Source organism: Oryctolagus cuniculus, chromosome 3, assembly GCF_051225735.1.
Source record: "Oryctolagus cuniculus isolate XC-2025 breed Fujian yellow rabbit chromosome 3, ASM5122573v1, whole genome shotgun sequence".
NCBI classification, from domain to species: Eukaryota; Metazoa; Chordata; class Mammalia; order Lagomorpha; family Leporidae; genus Oryctolagus; species Oryctolagus cuniculus.
Window position 1 is genome coordinate 173,836,082 of NC_142869.1, and position 17,242 is coordinate 173,853,323.

Sequence of the window (17,242 nt, forward strand, 5' to 3'; positions counted from 1 at the left end):
CTTAGTTAGCTGTCACTGATCAGGGAGAATATATGATATTTTTCCCTTTGGGACTGGCTTAATTCACTCAGCATGATGTTTTCCAGATTCCAGCATGATGTCTTCCAGATTCTTCTATTTGTTGCAAATGACCAGATTTTTTTTGCTGCTGTATAGTATTCTATAGAGTACATATCCCATAATTTCTTTATCCAGCCTTATGTTGATGGGCATTTAGGTTGATTCTTTGTCTTAGCTATTGTGAACTGAGCTGCAATAAACACTGAGGTGCAGACAGCTCTTTTATTTGCCAATTTAGTTTCCTTTGGGTAAATTCCAAGGCATGGGGTGCTGGGTCATGTATTAGGGCTATATTCAGGTTTCTGAGGAATCTCCAAACTGTCTTCCATAGTGGCTTGACCAGTTCCCATTCCCACAAACAGTGGATTAACGAGCCTTTTTCCCCACATCCTCACCAGCATCTGTTGTTAATTTATTTCTGTATGTAAGCCATTCTAACCGGGTTCAGGTGAAACCTCATTGTGGTTTTGATTTGCATTTCCCTGATGGCTAGTTATCCTGAACATTTTGTCATGTGTCTGTTGGCCATTTGGATTTCCTCTTTTGAAAAATATCTATTTAGGTCCTTGGCCCATTTCTTGCATTTCTTCTGTCTCACTGTCTTCATAATCTTGTATTGGAGTGTCATGTTCTTTTGGGAGTGTCATGTTGTCTTCCTTGTTCTTGTTTCCTCAGTTGTTGTGTTTGTTGTTCGGCATTTGTGGAGATACTCATTGGTTTCTTCTTTTTTTCCCCTCCCGCTGTGGTGGCTTTTCTTGTTGTACTATGACTCTGTAGATAAGTGGACTGTCTGCTTTCAGTGAATCTCTAGAGGCTTGTGGTGGATGTGGCCAGAGAGCTCTGTTCAGTTCTTCAGGATTAAGGGTGTGCCGAAGGTGACACACCCAGGTTTGGTTGGTAAATCTTCTCTCTTTTTTGTTTTAATCAGTAGGGAAGTAATTACACTCAGTTGAGCTCTTCTCCTCGATGGCGATCAGTGCCTGAGTGCTAGCCCCGGTGGGTATAATGTTCACCTGCTCTGTCCCAAGAACCACACAAAGGATCTGTGCAGTCCTCAGTGTAAGCTCAGATTCCCCTGAAATGTCTCTCACCTTGTAGCCAAGGCTACCGAGCTTATGGCATCTCCCACAGAGACTACTCACATCTCAGCCACACCATGAGTTCTCCCACACACCCTCAATTTTTTTTTCCACAGTTCCAGTTCATAAGCTCCACACATTCACTAGGTCTTAGACTCCTGTTATTACTCCCCACAAGAGTCAGGTTTTTCTGCTTGGCTGATTGCCAGACACAGCTCCAAGCTGGTGCAGCTGTTACGTATGTCCAAAATGGTGCCTGCTCTGTTGGCTCGTACGCCTTTGTAAGGTGATTGGAGAGAGAGAATCATGTCCGTACCTTCCCTTTTATTTCTTCTCTCCTCTAGTTAGGCTGGTGTACTTTCCCCCAGTTTCCCTCTAGGCTGTTCCTGCTGCCTTTCTGCCAGTGTCTCGGGCTACTGCAGTTTCATCTCACCTCTCTTTCCAGCGCTGGTGCAAAGGCTCTCGGCAGCTGGGGTCCCAAGCTGTGGGCGCCTGTGCCTTCCACGTAGATCCACCGTATCCCTCTAATTACGGAAAAGTTTCCTCTGCAGTTTTTTTCCCTCTTTCCTGAGACTACACTATCTACACTTTTATTAAAATATCTTCTCCTGGACTATCAGTAAGCTCCCTCCCTATTCCGCCATCTTGAAACCCTCTCTCCCAAAGCTTTCTTAAATTGAGAGAGGTCAAAAGGTGTCCCCAGGGTCCTGTGATGAGGTTGCTGTGGAGCCACAAGACCTCCCGACCCCTGGTCCAGGCCTCGCCCTCTTAGTAAACGCTGCCCTGGGTCCCCTCCACCCACGGTAGAAACTGAAGCTGTACCTGGTTGCAGACGGGTTTGTGCTTGAGTCCTGGTTTGTTCAGGAGGAGCTCCAGCTGCCTGCGGTTAAAGTTGGACACCCCGAGGGATTTCACCAGGCCAGCGTCTTTGCAAGCTTCCAAAGCCTATAAGAGACAACAGGTCAAGAAAGAGGCCTCACAGGAAGCCAAATTAAACGTTTAGCAGTGGGCATTTGGCTGAGCAATACCACAACGAAGTTGCCACATGGAATACACTTTCCAATAAGATGAAAAATAAAAATTAATAAATGCTTATGAGGGTTGAAAAGGAAAAGACCTTAGGCATCTCAAGAGGCATTCTGTTAGGAAAAAGGGTGGGGGGTGGAGAAAGGCAGGAATTCCATGATTGCATGAGTCTGAGAAAAACTATATACTGGGGCTGGCACTGTGACATACAGAGCAAAGCTGCTGTCTGAAGTGCTGGGATCCCATATGGGCACCAGTTCAAGTCTCGGCTGCTCCACTTCTGATCCAGCTCCCTGCTGATGTACCTAGGAAAGCAGCGGAAGATGGGCCAAGTCCTTGGGCCCCTGTACCCATATAGGAGACCCTGAAGAAGCTCTTGGCTCCTGGCTTTGGATCATCCCAGCTCTGGCCATTGTAGCCATTCAGGAAGTGAAACAGCAAATGGAAGACATCTCCCTCTCTCTCTCGCTCTCGCTTTCTCTCTCATGCTCTCTCTCTCTGCTTCTGACTCTCTGTAACTCTGCCTTTCAATAATAAATAAATAAATAAATCTTAAAAAAAGAAAGAAAAACTACATACCATATCTACACATTGTATTTTTGCAGCATATACATTATATATTATATATTAGTATACATTAATAAAATCAGATTTCCTGAAATTTTTTGAGGTTTCTTTATGGCATAGGCATATTCATTTTTGTAAATGTTTTAGTGTATATGAAAAGCATATACACACCTAATTTTGGATGTAAAACTATCTTTTTCTCCTCTCTCTTATACAAATGAGTATGTATGTACAGCATACACAATATATATAAAATCAGGCCTAACTTTACTTTTCTCAGTATGTGAAAGGAATATGTTATAAATTACCATTATAATGCTGGATTTATCAATAGCTTCCTGCTGTCCACACATATACAAAAATTATAAATTTTATTTAGGCAGAGGGACAGAGAAAGCCCTGATCCAGTAGTTCAAATCCTAGATGCCTACAAGTGTCAGGGATGGGCCAGGGCCACAACCACATTCTGGGAATGCTATCCAGGTCTCCCATTTGAACCCTATTACTTGAGCCATCATCATTGCTTCCCAGGGTCAGCACTAGTAGAAAACTGGAATAAGAAACCAGAGCTAGCAATTTTTTAGAGAGCTTTTATTTAAAAAATATAAATTTCACAGGTACTTTTGGAATATAGCAGTTCTTCCCCCCATACCCATCCTCCCACCCTCAAACTGCCGCTCTACTCACTACACCTCAGCATCAGCCCTGACTTTCAAGTAAATAAATAAAACTTTAAAAAAAAAGAAAATATTATTATCTTTTTACAACCAGTGTAACTGAAAATAAAACAAAAGAGATACTAATTTCATTGTATGTTATTAGTTCTTTCTGTCTGGAAGTTTTAATTTTTATTTTCATTTAAATATATAATATATTGAGTTAGAACCGATACACAATAAACTACACATATTTGAAGTGTACATTCTGGTGAATTTTAACATATAAACACATCAGTCAAATCATCAGTGCAGTCAAGATAATGAACACCTCTGGTGGAATGCTGATAAATATCTAACAATTCACTATCCAGGAGAAAAAGGCCCCAATTTGTAATTTGATAATTTCTACAATATGACCATTCACATCAGGCTGCACTCAGACTATCAAGACATCACCAAATTATAAGTTATAAAGGGATTTGCACAATCAGTTCTTGCAAGGTGATATGAGTCGGCTTCAGTACCCCTGGAAGATTCTCCCTCTCCCACTGAATTGCCTTGGCAATTCTGCTGAAAATAAACTGACCACACATATGCATATGTATGAGACCATATATGTGGCTTCTCTATTCTGTTCAATTGATTTAGATATCCATCTATGTCCTACTATGACATGATCATGATTTCTACAGTTGTATAGAACTTCTCAAAATTAGTATAAGTCCTCCAAATTTCTCCCTCATTCTTTCAGAATTGTTTTGACAATTACAAGCTATTTCATTTCTATATAAATTTTAGAAATAACTTTTCCATTTCCATTGGGATTTTTACTAGGATTATATTTTTTATGATTTATTCGTTTATTTGAAAATCAGAGTTAAACAGAGAGAGGAGAAGCAGAGAGAGAGAGAGAGAGGTCTTCCATCTGCTGGTTCACTCCCCAATTGGCCGCAATGCTGGAGGTGCGCTGATCTGAAGCCAGGAGCCAGGAGCTTCTTCTGGGTCTCCCACGTGGGTGCCCAAGGACTTGGGCCATCTTCTACTTTCTCAGGCCATAGAAGAGAGCTGGATAGGAAGTAGAGCAGCCGGGTCTTGAACCAGCACCCATATGGGATTCAGTGCTTCAGGCCAGGGTGTTAACCTGCTGTGCCACGGCGCCAGCCCCTTGACTAGGATTATATTGAGTCTACAGATAAATTTAGTGAGACTGATTAGGCCAACTATATCAAGGGATGTGGTGTATCTCTCCTTTTATTTACACCTTTGACTTATCTCACTAACATGTTATAGTTTTTATTAGATAGGTCTTAGACAAACTATTATATGATCTACAAATATTTAATATTCATTTAAAATTCAGTTTCAAATTGTGTTGCTAACATTTAGGTGATATAGAAAAATAGATTTTATTTCCTTTATTTGCTAATTGGTTTCTCACAGGTATGCTTCTTAGTTTCCAAATATCTGGTGATTTTTCAGATATGTTTTTGTTAATAATTTCAGGTTTAATTCCAATAGTATCAGGCAGCATATTTTGCATAATTAGAAAAATTTAGAACTCATTGAGACAAATCTTTATGGCTCAGGAAATGGCCTGTCTCATTAAATGTTCCATGTACATGTGAAAAATAGCATTCTCTTTGTTTTGATAAAATGTTCTATAAATATCAGTTAGATAAGAAATATTGATAATGTTTAAATCTCCCATATACTACAGAAGTACTATATACTTGCCGGCACCATGGCTCACTAGGCTAATCCTCCACCTGTGGCGCCGGTACCCTAGGTTCTGGTCCAGTTGGGGCGCTGGATTCTGTCCCGGTTGCTCCTCTTCCAGTTCAGCTCTCTGCTGTGGCCTGGGAAGGCAGTGGAGGATGGCCCAAGTCCTTGGGCCCTGCACCCACATGGGAGACCAAGAAGAAGTACCTGGCTCCTGGCGTCGGATTGGCGCAGTGCGCCGGCCACAATGCACTGGCCATAGCGGCCACTTGGGGGGTGAACCAACAGAAAAAGGAAGACCTTTCTCTGTGTGTGTGTGTGTGTGTGTGTGTCCCTCTCTCTCACTAACCCTGCCTGTAAAAAAGAAAAGAAAAGAAAAGAAAAGAAAAGAAAAAGTGCCAGCACCGCGGCTCACTAGGCTAATCCTCCACCTGTGGCGCCAGCACCCCGGGTTCTAGCTGTAGTGGCCATTTTGGGGGTAAACCAACAGAAAGAAGACCTTTGTCTCTGTCTCTCACTAACTCTGAAAGAAAGAAAGAAAGAAAGAAAGAAAGAAAGAAAGAAAGAAAGAAAGAAAGAAAGAAAGAAAGAAAGAAAGAAAGAAAGAAAGAAAGAAAGAAAGAAAGAAAGAAAGAAAGAAAGAAAGAAAGAAAGAAAGAAAGAAAGAAAGAAAGAAAGAAAGAAAGAAAGAAAGAAAGAAAGAAAGAAAGAAAGAAAGAAAGAAAGAAAGAAAGAAAGAAAGAAAGAAAGAAAGAAAGAAAGAAAGAAAGAAAGAAAGAAAGAAAGAAAGAAAGAAAGAAAGAAAGAAAGAAAGAAAGAAAGAAAGAAAGAAAGAAAGAAAGAAAGAAAGAAAGAAAGAAAGAAAGAAAGAAAGAGAGAGAAAGACAGACAGAAAGACAGACAGAAAGAAAGAAGAAAACGTTTTCCTCTTAACCTATTTTTGAGTCTTTAAAAGGGTTTCTTGTGTATTAATACATACTGGGTTATGGCTTCTATCCATTCTTACAACCTCTGCCTTTTAACTGGATTGCTTAGACATTTCTGTATTCTCTGATTATTGGTATCACTGAGCTTAAATTTATATTTCCCATCTCGTATCTCCTGGGGATACTGCTACCTTATGAGGCAGTTCCTCCCAAGCAAACCTATCAGCAACACTGGGGCCAGAAGTGAGCACAGGTCTCCTGGGTGCAAAACCCAGCACCTGAAAACCCATTCCAAGCTTCTTTACACAGATAGGTCAAGTTCCCAACCATTACACAGGGGGAGTAAATAAGAGATATTCATCACAGTGTGACTTCCCAGGCTCTGGAGCGTGGAATGGGAGTGACTGGAAACAAATGACTTGTGTTTTCTCAGCTTCCCGAATTGCCGGGCCACTGCTGCTCTGATCTGATTTCTGAAGACTTCTCACCGTGAGTCCTCAGTCTGTACCTGTGTTTGGAGCAGGCAGTACTTGCCCCCGGGCTATGGCAGGGGAGAACAAAGTGGAGAAAGAGCTTCAGTAGCTCCTCTCCCATACTTATGACGAATGCCCTTTACTGCTCCTTGGGTTGCCTCCTATTCCAGGTCAAAGCTGTAAAACTACCTCACAAGCTTCCAAACTTCCCTCCCCACTATTGAATCCATAAGTTTCTCCTTGTTTTCCCACAGTTTCCACTCTGATCTTGGAGAGGAGTCAGCAGTTGGCTCAGAACTGGATCCAGAATTATTCCAAGTCATTCATGCATCCTCTTGTTTTAAGTTGGTTTATTCTGGACATCTTACTATTGGCTTTTTAAAATTCAATCTTTTTAATTTATCCTGTTTAAATATTTTTAATTACTGTTCTTAAGAAATATTTTCTATACTTTCTTCTTCCACACCTTCCCCTTCCTTTTCTTTAAAATTTTTCTCTTCCAATAAAACAAAATCAAGAATTATTCAGCACCTACACATAGAGATCTCACGTATCTGTGTATATTGTTAGAACTGTCTGCTCTGTTACTTTAAATCTGACAAATCAATCAGATCACTGTTTAAAATAAGTTCTTTTAAAATAAAAGCCCATTTGAACTTACCTCCCATGTGGCACACAAATTTGTCTTGTGGTATAACCACTTGCCATTCTCATCTCTGGGATAGACTACATCTCCAGGCTGCAAAACAAGAACAAGTGTAATTCACTTCATCTATGTCTGAGAACTAAAATCACAGTATTTGAGGGGACAGTGTTGATGCACAGTAGATTAAGTTCCCACTTGCAATACTGGCATCCCATTTCAGTGTGCCAGTACAAGTCCTGGCTGCTCTGCTTCCAATCCAGCACTCCTGCTAATGTGCCTGGGAAGGCAGTGGTGGATAAGCACAAGTACTTGAGCCCCTGCCACCTATGTGGGAAACCAGGATAGAGTTTCTGGATCTTAGTTTCAGACTGCCCCATACCAGACGTTACTTCCATTAGGAAAGTGAATGAGCAGATAAAAGATCTCTGTCTCTACCTCCTTCTATCACTCTGCTTTTCAAATATATACAGAAAGAAATATTTTTAAAGAAAATTTATTTATTTATTTTTGAAAGTCAGAGTTACAGATGGTGGGAGAGATGGAGTTCTTCCATCTGCTGGTTCACCCTCAAATGCCCACAGCAGCCAGGGCTGTGCCAGGCCAAAGCCAGGAGCCAGGAACTTCATCTGTGCTTTCCACGTGCCCAAGCACATTATCAGGAAGCTGGATCAGAAGTGGAGCAGCCAGGACTCAAATTGGTGCCCATATGCAATGCTAGTGTTGCTGGTGGTAGCTTAACTTGTTATGCCACAAAGCAAACCCCAAGAAATCTTTTTAAAAATGAATAAAATCAATGGGTCTGCTGTGTATCTCGCTTCCCATGTTGGATCGTTCTCTCCCTTTTTTATTCTATCAGCTAGTATTTGCAGACACTAGTCTTGTTTATGTGATCCCTTTGGTTCTTAGTCCTATCATTATGATCAATTGTGAACAGAAATTGATCACTGGGACTAGTGAGATGGCATTGGTACATGCCACCTTGATGGGATTGAATTGGAATCCCCTGGTATGTTTCTAACTCTACCGTTTGAGGTAAGTCAGCTTGAGCATGTCCCGAATTGCACATCTCTTCCCTCTCTTATTCCCACTCTTATATTTAACAGCGATCACTTTTCAGTTAAGTTTCAACACTTAAAAATAACTGTGTATTGATTACAGTATTCAACCAAAAGTATTAAGTAGAACAAACAAACAAAAAATACTAAGAGGGATAACGTATTAAGTTGTTCATCAACAGTCAGGGCAAGGGCTGATCAAGTCACTGTTTCTCATAGTGTTCATTTCACTTTAACAGGTTTCCTTTTTGGTGCTCAGTTAGTTGTCACCAATCAGGGAGAACATACAATATTTGTCCATTTGGGACTGGCTTTTTTCACTAAGCATAATGCTTTCCAAATTCCTAACAGGGATCACTTTTCATTTAAAATTTAAACACCTAAGAATAATTGTGTGTTAATTAGAGTTCAACCAATAGTACTAGAACAAAAAAAAACTAAAATGGATAAAGTATTACATTGTACATCAACAGGACAATAGCTGATCAAGTCACTGTTTCTCATAGTGTCAATAAACAGCACTCTGGCTTCAGAATCAGCCCTTAAGGCATGTGGATCTGGCTGAAAAGCCCATGAGAGTATTTCAGGCATGGAAAGCTAAGACACTCTGGCAAAAAAAAAAAAACCACCTAAATGAAAGATCTCCGCGAGTGAGATCCCAGTGGAAAGAACAGGTCATCAAAGAAGGAGGTACCTTTCTCTGAAGGGAGGAGAGAACTTCCACTTTGACTACGACCTTGTCTAAATATGATCAGAGTCGGCGAACTCAAAAGGCTTCCATAGCCTTGGCAACTCATGACAAGAGTCTCGGGTGATTACTGATGCCATAAAAAACAATGTCAATTTGTTAAGTCAACAAAAGGAGTCACTGTGCACTTACTCCTCATGTAGGATCTCTGTCCTTAATGTGCTGTACATTGTATTTAATGCTATAACGAGTACTCAAACAGTATTTTTCACTTTGTGTTTCTATGTGGGTGCAAACTGTTGAAATCTTCACTTAATATATGCTAAACTGATCTTCTGTATATAAAGAGAATTGAAAATGAATCTTGATGTGAATGGAAGGGGGGAGGGAGAGGGAAAGGGAAGGGTTGCAGGTAGTAGGGAAGTTATGGGGCGGGGAAGCCACTGTAATCCATAAGCTGTACTTTGGAAATTTATATTCATTAAATAAAAGTTTAAAAAAATGAATAAAATCATGTAATTTGAGAGGATAATATACCAATATACCTTGCCCTAGGGAAAATAGTTCAAGTTTATTTTCTTATATGTTTGTATAATCTCTAATAAACATAATTTATATATATGTATATATATATCTGTCACTCTGTCTTTCAAATAAATAAATATTAAAAAATAAACAAGAGAGGGGTTGAGAATTAGTACTTTCAGTCTTCATCCTCTGAGGGTCAATCCTTGAAGAAGTTGAAGACAGCCAATTTATTTTTTCTTATTAAAACCCAAAGTTACTCACTGAGGGTGACAAGAAATTCTTTGGCTAAGAAAGGTATCACCAAAGACGGACATGCTTCTTAAGTTTAAGGGAGCTACATAGCATGTAGCTCTCCATTCTCTTTCCCTTCCTGGACCTGCCAGAGTTCAGCATCTTATTTTCTACCCAAGGTCAAATTCCTCCAGTTTTTTTGGAGACCCTCTCTCAGATTAGACTAACTATGGTATGAAGCATTCTCTTTCAGATCTCTCCTTTTCTTATGTATTTAAAAAAGAGACTTATCACTTTGAAGGAGAATTTTTTTTTTTTGACAGAGTGGACAGTGAGAGAGAGAGAGACAGAAAGGTCTTCCTTTTGCCGTTGGTTCACCCTCCAATGGCCGCCGTGGCCGGTGCGCTGCGGCCGGCGCACCGCGCTGATCCGATGGCAGGAGCCAGGTACTTATCCTGGTCTCCCATGGGGTGCAGGGCCCAAGCACTTGGGCCATCCTCCACTGCACTCCCTGGCCACAGCAGAGAGCTGGCCTGGAAGAGGGGCAACCGGGACAGAATCCAGCACCCCAACTGGGACTAGAACCTGGTGTGCCAGCGCCCAAGGCGGAGGATTAGCCTAGTGAGCCACGGCGCCGGCCTTTGAAGGAGGATTTATAACTATTAAGGAAGAAGGAACACAAGATTATCCACCAATACGACATATGGTGATATTGAAAAATTCCAGAAATTTTACAAAGTAGAATAGCCTAAATTCCTTTTCAGGATGGACTAAAATAAAATCCTAGCACAAGACATTGATTTAAGGAAATACTTTTGGGGCCAGTATTGTGGAGTGGCAGGTTGGGCAGTACCCTTCTATGCCAGCATCTTGTTTGGGTGCTGGTTCAAGTTCCGACTGTTCCACTACTGATCCAGCTCATTGCTAATGGCCTGGATAAAGCAGCAAAATGGCTCAAGTACTTGGGCCCCTGCAGCCACATAGGAGACCTGGAGGAAGCTCCTGGCATTGGCCTGGCCCAGCCCCAACCGTGTAGCCATCTGAGGAATAAACCAGTGGATGGAAGACTTCTCTCTGTGTAAATCCAACTTTCAAACAAATAAATCTTCTAAAAAATTTTTGAAAAGAAAAAACAAGGGGAAAAAAAGGAAACACTTTCATTGACTCATGCCACAAACCCTGGGTAATGAGTGACCTTCTCTGGTGATGCTGGTAATATTCGTATCTGCAATGACCACAGTCCATCCTGTTATCTTCTCTTCTGTAGGACTTTGCCCCACTGATATACTACCAGACCAAACATCCCATTTTTAATGTGGAGGTTAATGAAATCTCCCTTTCTCTTCCATCAGCAACTTCTGAGCATTCAGGCCACTTCTGAATCACATGGTTCATCACCATTATTTTCATATCCTACTCCCAGACATTTCTTGTCCTGTTCTATTCTCTACCTTTTCAACTCAGTCCCATATCTCCCAAGTGAATGCTGATTATGTGCCATAATTTTTCTGAGCTCTGAGGACATAATGGTTGATAAGACAACCAAGACTCACTTTCTAATGAGGATTACATTCTGGTATGCATAGAATAATAACAAGCTAGATAAGCAAGAAGCTAAAAAAGTGACCTATGTTAGACAGAATGACTTGTAGAGGATGATTTTTGATGTGATTTTAAGAGGCTCCCTAAGAAGATGATAATTGAGTTGTATTCTAAAAGGTGAGATCAAAATAGCTATTGGAAAATTTAGGGGGAAGAACACTCTAGACGGAGGGAAATGCAAGTGCAAATGACCACAAGTAATGGACTTGGCATAAATAAAGCAGCAAAAACAGTATGACAGTGCCTAAATGGGTATGATAGTAAGTAAAATAAAAGAGAAAGGCAAGGGCTGCATCATGGAATCTGTGGTCTATTGTTAACACTTTGCACTTGACTCTAAAGCAATGGGAAGTCTTTGGACTTCAGCAGGGAAGTGTCTTACTGGGTTCCTGCTTTAAAAAGATCACTACAGATATTTTGGAGGGTGCATTTGGGGGAGTGTTATAGGTTGAAATGTGTCCCTCCAGAATATGTTCAAATTGTAGCCACTAGTACCTGTGAAAATGATCTTGTTTGGAAATAGAGTCTTGGGCTGTTTTGGGTTGCTATAACAGAATACCTGGTGCTGGGTGATTTATAAAGGAAAGAGATTCATTTCACCATGATTCTGGTTGTTTGAAAACTAAACATCATTGGGTCAGCACCGAGATTGGGCCCTGTGGCTGCATCACCACACAATGAAGCAGAAGGGAAGTGGGAGAATGCACAGAGACAGAGAGATGTTGGGAGGGGGGAGATGCCAGGCTTTATAACAACTTGTTCCCCTTATAACCAATCCAGTCCCATGACACATAACCTATTCCCATGAGACAGGCATTAATCTCTTCTGGGGGATTTTCCACAATAAGCCAAACTCTTTTAGGACTCACTACCTCCCAACACTGTTACACTAGGAACCCAGTGTCCAGCTCACAGATTATGAGGGATGTTGAGGGACAAACCATATCTAAACCCTAACAAGACCTTTGCATATGATTTAGTTATGATGGGGTCGTTAGCTGGGCCTGTTACAAAGGTGAGCCCCAAATAACCTCTGTGTTTTATTTCTTCACTACAGGTTGTGACCCATTAATTTAGGAGTCAGCCTGAATTCACTTTATACATATAACTATTTGAAAAATTATTCAAACAAGTAGATGATTAGTCATTTAGAACCTGAAAACTGCAGCCAGCATCTGATAAGACAGGACCTTCTGGTTATGCTCTCAGCTACCATGGGCCTTTGGAGCTCCCATCCAGGCACTCTCTACTATGCCGCTACACAACGTAACTTCCAAAGGGATGGTCTCTCCCTAATCCCCCTCTCTCAATAAGTTCTTTCACCCGTCTCCCCTGCCAGATGGTTGATCTCTTGCCATGCTAAGTCTCTGAATAGTCTCATTCTATTGGACAGCATTTCTCATGCAACCCTGCCCTGGTGTTGCCAAATAAAGCTTGTGTGTTACTGCTTCTCTTGTGGTCATTTCTTTTCCTTTGATCAGTGCACAAATACTTTCAGCCTCCTACAGGGCTCTAATATAATGACTGCGTCCTTAACTAAAAAAAGGAAGGTGGGTGGGAAATTTGACACCAAGACAGACATGCATACAAGGAGAATCAGATAAAAATAAAGGCAGAGGTCAGAGATTACATCTATAAGTCAAGGAATGTCAAAATAATCATCAGCAAATCACCTAAACGTGGGATAGAGGCACAGAACATATTCTATCTAACAGTCCGCAAAAAGAACCAATCTGCCAACAACTTGACCTTGAACTTCTACCCTCCAGAATCATGAGATAACAAATGTCTGTTGTGTAAGACATCTTGTTTACAGCACTTTGTCACAGCAGCCATAGGATACTAATACAGTGAGTAAAATGTAAGAAAGCACATTAAGAGCAGGCTAGGAGCAGGAGTATCATAGTTATGTGATGCATCATAGTATCACAGTTATGTGATGCTATGGTCTGAATGTCTATGTACCCCTTCTATAAATATATGGAAACCAAACCACCAAAGTGATGGTATTAGAAAGCGGGGCCTCTGGGAGGTAATTTGGTCATTGGAGCCCCACCTTTGCAAATGGGATTAATCCCTTATAAAAGAGACCCCACCAAGTAAGGGCACATAGAAGGTGCCATCTATTTGAGAGAGCTCTCACCAGTCACTGAATCTGCTTGTACCTTGATCTTGGATTTCCCAGCTTCCAGAACTATGACCATCAATTTTGTATAGTTCAAAAGTCACCTAGTCTAAATTATTTTTGCTACAACAGCCTTGATAGATTAAGACACCTGCCCATAACTGCTTGGACACCAGGCCTGGATTTGCATCTGTGCTTTCATTCCCCACAGCAAGCCTGTAGGTCTATTTGTCACAGAACATATCCCAGGCTGCAGGAAACTGTCTGCTCAAATTGGACAGGGCCATGAATTTACAAACCCCTGTAACTCCAAGGCAGCCTTTAACCAATTGTTACAGAGGTGTTAATATTTCTGTTTCTTTGCCCCTTGATCGATCTTGAGATGTGACCAACTTTGTCCCCAGAGCTTCCTGTGACATTGAGGAAAAAGTTGCTGTCTGAAGGACTTTGCTTTCTATCACACATCTGTTTGACCCCTTATTTCTAAGTCAGTTTGCCATTTCCTTAATGGATTTTCCTAGCTATACTTCATAATAAATCACTCTCACATGCATTCTCTTCCTCTCAGAGTCTGCTTCTGGGGAATTCAATCTAAGATAGTATTGCAACAGGCAAGAGCTGTTCCCGGGAATGGGCCAGTAGCAGTAGAGAGGAAAAGAAGGGAAGAGCTTAGCATATGAATTGGGATTAGAGCTGATACACCTAGATGTTGACTTGGAAATGAGGGAGGGTGGTGCTAGGGAGAGAAGAAGCCAAGATGATTCCTAGACTATTGTGTACATGATGGTAATAATTTCCTGAGATTAACACTAGAAATTAAGAGGACAATTTTGAATATTTTGATTTTGAAATGACCATAAGATATTTATTTATTTATTTATTTTTTAACTTTTATTTAATGAATATAAATTTCCATAAGATATTTAAGGAGGTAGGCAACAAAGAATTCTGGGACTCACAGAGGTCACTACCGCAGATCAAATTTGGGAATCATCAGTCTGTGGAATGTCATTAAATCCATGTGATTGGATGAAATCACCTATCCAAAGAGCATGGTTAGTAAGATTAGAACATTGAGAATAGAACACTGGGTATAACAACAGTTCAAAGTTGGCAGAGAAGTTACCAGGCCATCACGTGGGAGTGATAGCATAGATATCAGCAGAAGAAAATGTTTAAAGGAGGCCCCAGTCAACTATGTTGCAAGAGATCAAATAATTGAGGACAAAGTATCTGTTGGCCTTGGCAGTATGCATGTCTACTGACTTCAATAAAAGGGTTACTTTGGTTTGTTTTTTTTTTTTTTTGGAGATGGAAAATTGCTGTGTTTTGAATGTCCCTCAGAACTCCTGTGTTGGAATCTTTGTCTCCAGTGCATCAGTGGTGGGAGGTGGGACTACTTGGGAGGTGTTTGAGTGTTTAGGTAGGTGCATGGGTTATTTCATTTTAAAAAGAGTTCAAGGGAGTTGGTTTGCTCTCCTGTGCTCTTTGCCCTTCCACCTCCTACCATGTAATGATGCAACAAGAGGGGACTTCTTTTTTTTCTTTATTTTTTATTTATTTGACAGGTAGAGTTTACAGTCAGTGAGAGAGAGAGAGAGAGAGAGAGAGAGACAGAGAGAAAGATTCACTCTCCAAATGGCCACAATGGCCAGAGCTACACAGATCTGGAGCCAGGAGCCAGGAGCCAGGAGTCTCTTCCTGGGCTCCCATGTGGGTGCAGGGGCCCAAGGACTTGGGCCATCCTCCACTGCTATCCCAGGCCACAGCAGAGAGCTAGACTGGAAGAGGAGCAACCGGGACTAGAACCCAGCACTCATATTAGATGCCAGCGCTGCAGGCAGAAGATTAATCTAGTCTGCCACAGTGCCAGACAAGGGCCTTTTTCTAGATTCTGGTACCTTGATCTTGGGCTTCTTAGCCCCTATCCTTATAAACCTCATGGTCTCTTCCCTCCATTCCTGTTCCTCACCATCAGGTGACAGAGGAAGAATAATCTAACTCTTTAAAAGCCCACGTTGCACACCAGGTTCTAGTCCCAGTCGGGGCGCCAGATTCTGTCCTGGTTGCCCTCTTCCAGGCCAGCTCTCTGTTGTGGCCAGGGAGTGCAGTGGAGGATGGCCCAAGTGCTTGGGCCCTGCACCCGCATGGGAGACCAGGAGAAGCACATGGCTCCTGGCTTTGGATCAGCGCGGTGCGCCGGCCACAGCACGCCGGCCACAGTGGCCACTGAGGGGTGAACCGACGGAAAAGGAAGACCTTTCTCTCTGTCTTTCTCTGTCTCACTGTCCACTCTGCCTGTCAAAATAAATAAATAAATAAATAATAAATAAATAAAAAGCCCATGTTGCTGACTCTCATTCCTGTTTTCTCATCTCCTAAAAAATCTCATAAATTTTTGCAATCTGTATTTTGTTATTCTGAAATTAAGATGGTGTTTTTTAATTCCATGCTTTAAAAAATAGAGTGCTAAAATGTTTAAGCAAGAAAAGTTTTTTGTTTAAAAAATCATGAGATTCAAAAAGCATGGACATTTTAGCTTCACATTGATTTCTCAAACAGGTTCAGTTGACAGTAATGTTATTATCTTTTATCATTTCTTACTGCTAAAAAATACCTTATGTGTCCCTGAGCATTGATCCCATCAGGAAAACAAATAGAAATTCTCTATTTACCTTCTCCAAATAGATTCTGAAAGTAATTTGTCAGCCACAGAGAAACACATTTCATTTTATAACATTTAAATGCAGATTCTTTCCAAATTTTTAACTCAGAGTAGAAATGTTCCTTCAATCAAGTCATTAATAAGTCAATGATGCTGGAGACTAAGATCATAACACCCAAGAGCTTCCTGCCAAAACAATACTCAAGTCCCCAGGGTGCTGGGATAGGTAGACCTGGGAGGATAAGGTAGAAGGCGCAGTACTGTGTAGGAGAATGGGGTTGGGACTGGCACTACAGACCTCCAGATCTGGCCCTACAAATGATAGACTTTAAAACAGTACACAATGCTGGCACTGTGCTGCAATAGGTTAATCCTCCACCTGCAGCGCCAGCATCTCACATGGGCACGAGTTCTAGTCCCAGCTGCTGCTCTTCCGATCCAGCTCTCTGCTATGGCCTGGGAAGGCAGTGGAAGACAGCCCAAGCACTTGAGCCCTTGCACCCATGTGGGAGACCCAGAAGAAGTTCCTGGCTCCTGGCTTCAGATCGGCTCAGCTACGGCCGTTGCAGCCATTTGGGAAGTGAGCCAGCAGATAGAAGACATTTCTCTCTGTCTCCCCCTCTCTCTGTAACTCTCTCTCTCAAATAAATAAAAATAAAATCCTAAAAAAAGAAAAAACTGAGTATACTACTTTATCACTTGAGGCCTTAACTCCTGCTTCAATGAAATGAGGTTTTTAGACTATATAAGTGCAGGGGCCGGCACTGTGGTGTAGCGGATAAAGCTGCCGCCTGCAGTGCCGGCATCCCATACGGGTGCCAGTTTGAGTCCTGGCTGTTCCAGTTCCAATCCAGCTCTCTGCTATGGCCTGGGAAAGCAGTACAAGATGGCCCCAGTTCTTGGGCCCCTGCACCAGTGTGGGAAACCCAGAGGAAGCTCCTGGCTCCTGGCTTCAGATTGGCGCAACTCCGGCCATTGCGGTCAACTGGTGAGTGAACCAGCAGATGGAAGACCTCTCTCTCTCTCTCTCTCTTTGCCTCTCCTTCTCTCTCTGTGTAACTCTGACTTTCTAATAAATAAATAAAATCTTTTTAAAAAAAGAATATATAAGTGCAAAAGTTCCTTTCCGCCTGAACATTTCATGATTTCATCTTTCAATTATTACCTATGAAATGCCAGACATCCTGTCACTG

The 17,242-nt window shown here is 41.5% G+C and overlaps 1 protein-coding gene across 1 annotated transcript in view; it reads right to left on the reverse strand.

Moving 5' to 3' along the window:
* The window catches only part of LOC100008612 (aldo-keto reductase family 1, member D1 (delta 4-3-ketosteroid-5-beta-reductase)), a 44,216-nt gene that overhangs the window by 9,243 nt on the left and 17,731 nt on the right, over positions 1–17,242 (reverse strand). Inside the window, 2 exon segments of the mRNA NM_001081997.1 lie at positions 1,962–2,084; positions 7,171–7,248. Of these exon segments, the coding sequence (NP_001075466.1) occupies positions 1,962–2,084; positions 7,171–7,248 (201 nt within the window).